At 40.4% G+C, this 6,467-nt stretch overlaps 1 protein-coding gene across 5 annotated transcripts in view; it reads left to right on the top strand.

The window, feature by feature from the left end:
* Window positions 1–4,765, top strand: part of CARF (calcium responsive transcription factor) — a 55,811-nt gene extending 51,046 nt beyond the window's left edge. For all 5 annotated transcript variants that reach the window (XM_006273499.4, XM_019492171.2, XM_019492173.2 and 2 more), the window contains one exon: window positions 1,595–4,765. In XM_006273499.4, coding sequence (XP_006273561.1) covers window positions 1,595–1,713 — 119 coding nt within the window. In that variant the 3' untranslated portion in view covers window positions 1,714–4,765. The remainder of the gene's footprint in view (window positions 1–1,594) is intronic.
* The last annotated feature ends 1,702 nt before the right edge of the window (window positions 4,766–6,467 follow it).

Here is a 6,467-nt window from a genome sequence, read left to right on the forward strand (position 1 = left end):
AATCCTCAGGATCCTGTGTAGTCAGAAAAGCCCCAGGTGTAGGATTGAATACAGAATGTATATTCTACTGACAACTGTGTTTTAAGAATCCAGACTTTCATTTAAAAAGTTTCTGGGTCTTTCAGTTGTGAAGAAAACTCTCTGATTGTGTACCACAAACAAATCAATGCAGTCATGTCTTTCTGGGTCTGCAGACAGCCTGAGAGATGATAGCTGGAAGTTACTCCTAGTTTTCTCTTTGTGAATTTCTTTAACCATATGTACTGAGCAGTTTAGCAGAAATATTCCGTGAATAATTTGCTTATTCTGCAATTCCAAATCACTTCCTACATCTTTCCAAGTGTGAAAGCCACTTGTTGAATAAGATAATAAAATTGTGCAAACTGTATTTAAACTATAAACTGTTTTAACAAAGCAAAACAGTCCTTTTATGTTTTCCTAAAGGCCATCCACCACTCTTGAGGGATATTCATTTTTATGCTACAGTTCTATTACTTCTGTCTGCAGGGTTTCTGTGTACAATCTCCATCCTGTTAGACACTTGTAAACTATGAGGAAACCCTTTCAGAGCATATCAGTGTTACTTCTGTTTTATCTGAGAGAGTTGTCTCTATCCAAAACAAATGTTTCTTCTGCTCAAGGGGCCAAATCCTCCTGCTGCTCTGGAGAGTAGGAGGTCGGGAGACAAATTAGGGCTAGATCCAAGGGAAAAGACTATTAAGTAACAAACCCAATCTGAAATCATTTACCAGAGGACACATTTTATAAGCAAACTTTCTGATCTTAACATTATGCATTTTGAGGTATCATTCCCCCACGTGCAAGCACCCATATACATAATCTGGACAAACCAATTGTAATTGTGCTGTATAATCCTTACCCCCTACCCCAATCCTTCCCCCTCCCCCCCAATCCTTTACTGAATGGTCATTAAGTATGAGAGTATTTCAACGAACTGATTCCAAACTAAGTAGGTATCTTTTTTGTTTTGGGGCAAGGTATAAATAAGCTGCTTTAAAACAGCACTTATAAAACAGCTAAGTGTTAGCAGTCTGCAAAAAACTGTTTGGTAACACCCTGCTTCCCCAAAGTACTATATGAAGATGACAACCTGGTGTACTGAAATGGATGGACCACATTCAGTCTTGTTTTTTAATTTGGTGCAATTCCAGTATTTTTGCTGTCAAAGCAGTTACGCACATTAGGGCTGATTGCAGTCTAGTAAATTTTTCAGATAGGATTCACTGGAGAATGGACTATTCTTTTAACAAAAGAAAGGATCTCTTCAGGAAAAACTAATCATATTATTAGTTCTTTTTTCTGGATAAAGCTATTCTAGCTTTGTATTTGTGAGCTGATTATTGAAATGAATTGATTTCTGCTTGTTTCATCTTTTAACATGACAGATGACATAACTTTTACCTCAAATTACTGAATTACCATGGTTTCCTGAACTGCAACCATTATATCTTGCTCCTAAATGTATACAGATCATAGCATCTAAGTGGTTTTTTTGTTCTCTTCTTTTTAACACACGTGTTTAACAAACTAGAATTTTAACCTTTGTTTTTTGTATGTGTTTTTGTTTTCAAAGTTGAAGAAAATCCTGAAGGTACCGTATGTGTGGGCCAAGTTAAACAAGAACCCAGAGAACAAGCATTGTCTGTAGAGGGAGATAAAATCAGAGACTGCCACAGCTCCTCCACTATTTAAATCTATGAATGCTTTAAGGATTTGCAACTCAGAGGACTCTACACTTCTTGGAAAAGAAGGCGAATATTCTCAAAATAATGCCATTCTTCAAAATGGCATTGTGACATTCATCGTAGGCACCATGTACTAGTTCTGACAGACCGCTGCTTTGATTTACAGCTGATACGGTTCACTGCCAATTCCAGGTCATGCAGCTCCCATGTGGAGCACGACCTCCCTCTTCCTTCCAAATTTTGGGTAATTCATATATTATCCAGACTGGTCAGTGTTTCAGCAGGTCTTCCACAATTAAATCCATGAGTTCTATAATGTGGGTCTAAAAACTGCTCTTGCTAGTCTCTTTGAAACCCTTTCTTGTCTTGGTTCTCCGAAGGCGCACAATCTGCCCTGAAATATTAATTGTATCTACAATGACAATAGTTTTATGGGAAAACTAATGTCTTTGAAAAGCAAGATGCTAAACTTAAGAGTGCTGAGGGATAGCAGACATTTGAAAAATGTGGGCTGGAACTCTAGGAGTTTTAGTGAAGTAAAGATAAAGAAAAAAAGGGAAAGTGCTGTTGCCACATGAAAGCAAAGATGTATAATGAACAGAAGTGTATGGATTGAAGTGGTAAAGGAGTCTTTATGTTTTGCCACTTACATTTAGCCTTCTGGCATTTACAATGGGGTTTATTTTCTCAGCCTGCAGTCTTTATTCTGAAAGGGCAGCTGCCAGCTGGTCATAATAACCAAAAGCAACAGTCCTGTCTCTTGGTGAATGATTACTTCAGCTTATTTCTCTTTTACTTTGTGCACTTACACCATGCATTCAGATAAGCATTATACAGTTTAACACATTGATGTTTACAGGGAAGGTATTAGTGGTACCATGCTACAAAAGAGCCTCCCAAACCTTTAGCTACCTGAGGAATTGATACAAGCAATAGGAATACAAGCAATATGCATAAGTATGCTGTTTTCAGTATTCGGAGAATAAATGAGTTTCTCAAATTTTAACCAGAAACCAGTTAAAAGTCCTTTTCGGATTTAAAAAGGTTCTGTATTGTTTCTAATAGATTACAGGTATATTTAAGGAGCGAATTCAATTAAGATTAGAGGAATTTTTTTTCTACATCATATTCCAGCATTAGCTAGGCCCCTATTAAACAGTAAAAATAGTCATAGTCAGCATGACAAGCATCATTCTTAACAAATGCCTCATGCTTTCAGAAAGTATATACAAATCAGTTTTAAGCACTAAGTGAAATTTTAAAAAAGGTCCATTATAACTTCCAAATTAACTCTAATTGGTTTGCTTCAGCTACTGAGTTTTAGTCTGTCATTCTCAACCACTATAGGTAAAGCTTTAACAGCATTTCCACTATTAATCCCTATTTCAAGTGATTGATAACTCAGTAATTTTTAATAAATCATTATAACTTGTATGACTTTCAGAAACTTGACCCAAGAACTTTTTCCATTTACATATTCATCCCAAAAAAACAGCTTGTCAATTTTATCTACTGATGTGAAAAAAAGAAAGAATTGTAAGTGTTTGTAGATGAAAGGATAAAAAAAGATACACTTAACATATGCAAAGAATGTGCAAAAATCTATAACTATTAGACATTTGAAATTATTTTTGACCTTTAAATGTTACCAGTGTTAGGTTACAGATTTTTTACAGTAAAAAACCTAAGTTCACAACAGTTTTAAATTCTCACTGTTCTTGTTTCTCCAGGGAGCAGGATACTCATTTAATAGTTACTGTTCTCCCTAATTTGATTCATTAATTATCTGATCTACAATAAACAAGGATATAAACTTCTGTTCGTGGTGATGCAGACTGTTAAAGGAAATACTTCTTCCATTCATTTTCAATAGCAGCCTGAGTGCCTATTTATAATCTACGTGGAATTGCACACTACTCTGTAAAGAATAGAATAAAAATGTTGCCATTAAAAGGAGATAAGATATTAAAGGGCAGCAATGTAGTAGAATAAATTACAAACAAATAAAAATGTTACAAGCCTATTTCTCTAGTTTGTTCATAGAAACATGAAAAATCATTTGTTTTTCATTTTGAACTGCTTTTTTTTGCTGAAACTCATAGTTTATAAAAAAAACTTCAGCTTCTCAAAATTCGAATTCTTCTATCCTCAGGTTTTTTGCTAGTGTCATTCTTTGAGATACCACAGTCCTCCCTCATACAAAGTTATGTTTATGTAATTTGTCATGTTTCACAAAAAACTGAAGTGAACTGGGCACATAGACCTAGTCATTTTACTCAGATTGATAGTGGACTAGTTTTCAGTGGAAGGTTACAGTTGAGAGAGACCTTTCTTCTCTCATGTATATTTGTGTAAATCAGAAATAAAATGCATTGATTTCAGTGCAGTCAGACTGGTTGAGTGAGAGACCAATCAAGCCCAGTGCTTTTTTGAGAATGTTGCAGTAAGATCCTTAGAAATTTGGGTTTGAGTTTACATTGAAAGCAGTTGGTTATGAGTTTACAGTAGCAGTGGTTCTAATGTTACATCCATTTCTTTAGGGTTGTCCTGTTCAAACCTTTACTTTCCATGCCTACTAATGTTGAGCTTCCACATTTGTTTAAAACAGTCTAATTCTTTACTGATCTTTCCTCTATGTATCAGTTGCTAATGGCAGCAATTGGTCAGTTACATAAGGGCTTTGTGTGTGTGCATGCTCGCAAAAACTCTGCTAAAATGCAGAAAAAACACTTGAGAGATATGAGTCTGTTTTATGTACAAAGATAGAAGCCTCTCAGATGGAAGCCAACAGAGTCAACTGGTCATCTGTTCTTTTTTGTGTTATTGAGACACAAGCTTGATGGTGTGCTTATGAGGAAACTTTCAGCTTGTATGAAGTCTAAAGAGGGGAATGTACATGTATGTTTGTGTATATACATTTGTGTACATATAAATACATATATGTGTGTGTGTGTGTGTGTGTGTGTGTGTGTGTATGTATATATATATATATATATATATACTGTAACAATGTATAGTGTTCTTTGTTTGGTTGTAAAGTTTTTTTTTTTAAAACAAGAGAGCTGTGTGTTGCGTTTTCTTTAAGTTTTGGTTGTTTTTCCTGGTTGAAGTGCTGTTTGTTGATATTGATTATATAAAATAACCATTTTCAATATGACTATTGCTACTAACTCCTTAGTATGTATTCATCAGACTTTGAAGAATACCAAGTCTTAGATCAAAAGCCTAGAACTAACTGGCCCTTATCAACATGACAATAGATTAGCTTCTTTAAAGTGAAAGGCTTCTAGGGACACTTATCACAAACTAAAATAAATAGGGCAGCGGTTGTCAACCAGGGGTACCCGTACCCCTAGGGGTACTTAAAAAGGGAGTCCGCAGATCTAATGTGGCTAATAAATGCCATGTGTATGTGTGCAGCTGCAATGCAGCACACAGGCAGCCAAAAGAGCAGCCAGGTCCAGCTGGTAAGTGTGTTGTGAGGGAAGGGGCCTGGGGGAAGGAGTGGGGAGGACAGATTAAGGTCCCAGTGCAGGGGAGGGAGTAGGGCTGGGGCAGGAGCTGGGCTGGGTTGTGCTGTGGGCGGACAGCAGCGATGCTCAGAGGGGACTATGAGAGGGCTGCAGCCACTCTAGAATTCGCCGTAGCACCCCCATAGCCCCCTCCCAGTGCTGCTACTGCCCGCTCTGAGTACAGCCCAGCCCCCCACCCTGAACAGCCCAGTCCACAGCTGCAGCCTGCCCCACCCTGCATAGATCAGGGGGCATATCCATCCCCCAAGCCCTCCCGAGATGCATTCAGCAACAGAAGCTTCCCCCCACATCCCCCTGATGAACTGTTCACTGCCTCAATCGAGGCCCCTGTGGTCAGGGAGGGAGTGGGCCAGAGTGGCTTCCGCTGCTGCGCACACCCCAGCAGGGCACAGGGGGCATGTGCCCCTGGATCTGTGCGGGGCAAGATGCTGCTGCAGGCTGGAGCCAGGGCTGTTCCAGGCTCTTCCTAATGGGGTTGGGCTGGGCTGTGCTTGGGCCTGGCGGCAGTGGTGCTGGGAGGGGGACTATGAGTGGGCTGCAGCTACCCCAATATTCGCCATAGCCTCCCACACCCCCTCCCAGCACCACCGCCACCTGCCCTGAGCACAGCCCAGCCTGGCCCAACCCAACCCAACCCAGCTCCCACCTGGAACAGCCTGGTGCTGGCCCCAGCCTGCAGCAGCAACCCACCTCCCCTGTGCAGATCCAGCGGCACACACCCCCATGCCCTCCTAGGGTGTATGCACCGGCAGAAGCTACCACCCCCTCCGCATCCCCCCCCGCCCCGGACAAGTCACTCGTGGCTGCATCCTGCACTCTGCCCCGGCTGTGCAGCCCCAGCCCCACTCCCTCCCTCACCTTTGGGGCCTCAATCTGCTCCCCCCCACTTAAAAACCAATAAAAAAATACAAAGGGATATATGAGCTGGAACTGTGAGAGAGAAGGGGTACACTTGTTAGGTTGAAAACCCCTGAACTAGGGCATTTTATGTTTCCTGCCACAGGCTTATGACTAGGGACCTACTCAGGTCTCAGTTTTGTGAATTTCACAGAAATTGTAAAATCAGGCATAGTTGGGAAATGAGGCAATGTCCGCAAAATCTGAAAAAAAAAAAAAAAAAAAAGAAATGCTGACTCCCCTGTGGGAGCCAGTGGTTCTCGTGGCTGCTGTGGCCCAGCCATGCATCCTGCTGGGAGGAGTTCTGCCAATGTGAAGGGGAGTAGCCAAG

Source organism: Alligator mississippiensis, chromosome 4 (genome assembly GCF_030867095.1).
Source record: "Alligator mississippiensis isolate rAllMis1 chromosome 4, rAllMis1, whole genome shotgun sequence".
In the NCBI taxonomy this organism is placed as follows: domain Eukaryota; kingdom Metazoa; phylum Chordata; order Crocodylia; family Alligatoridae; genus Alligator; species Alligator mississippiensis.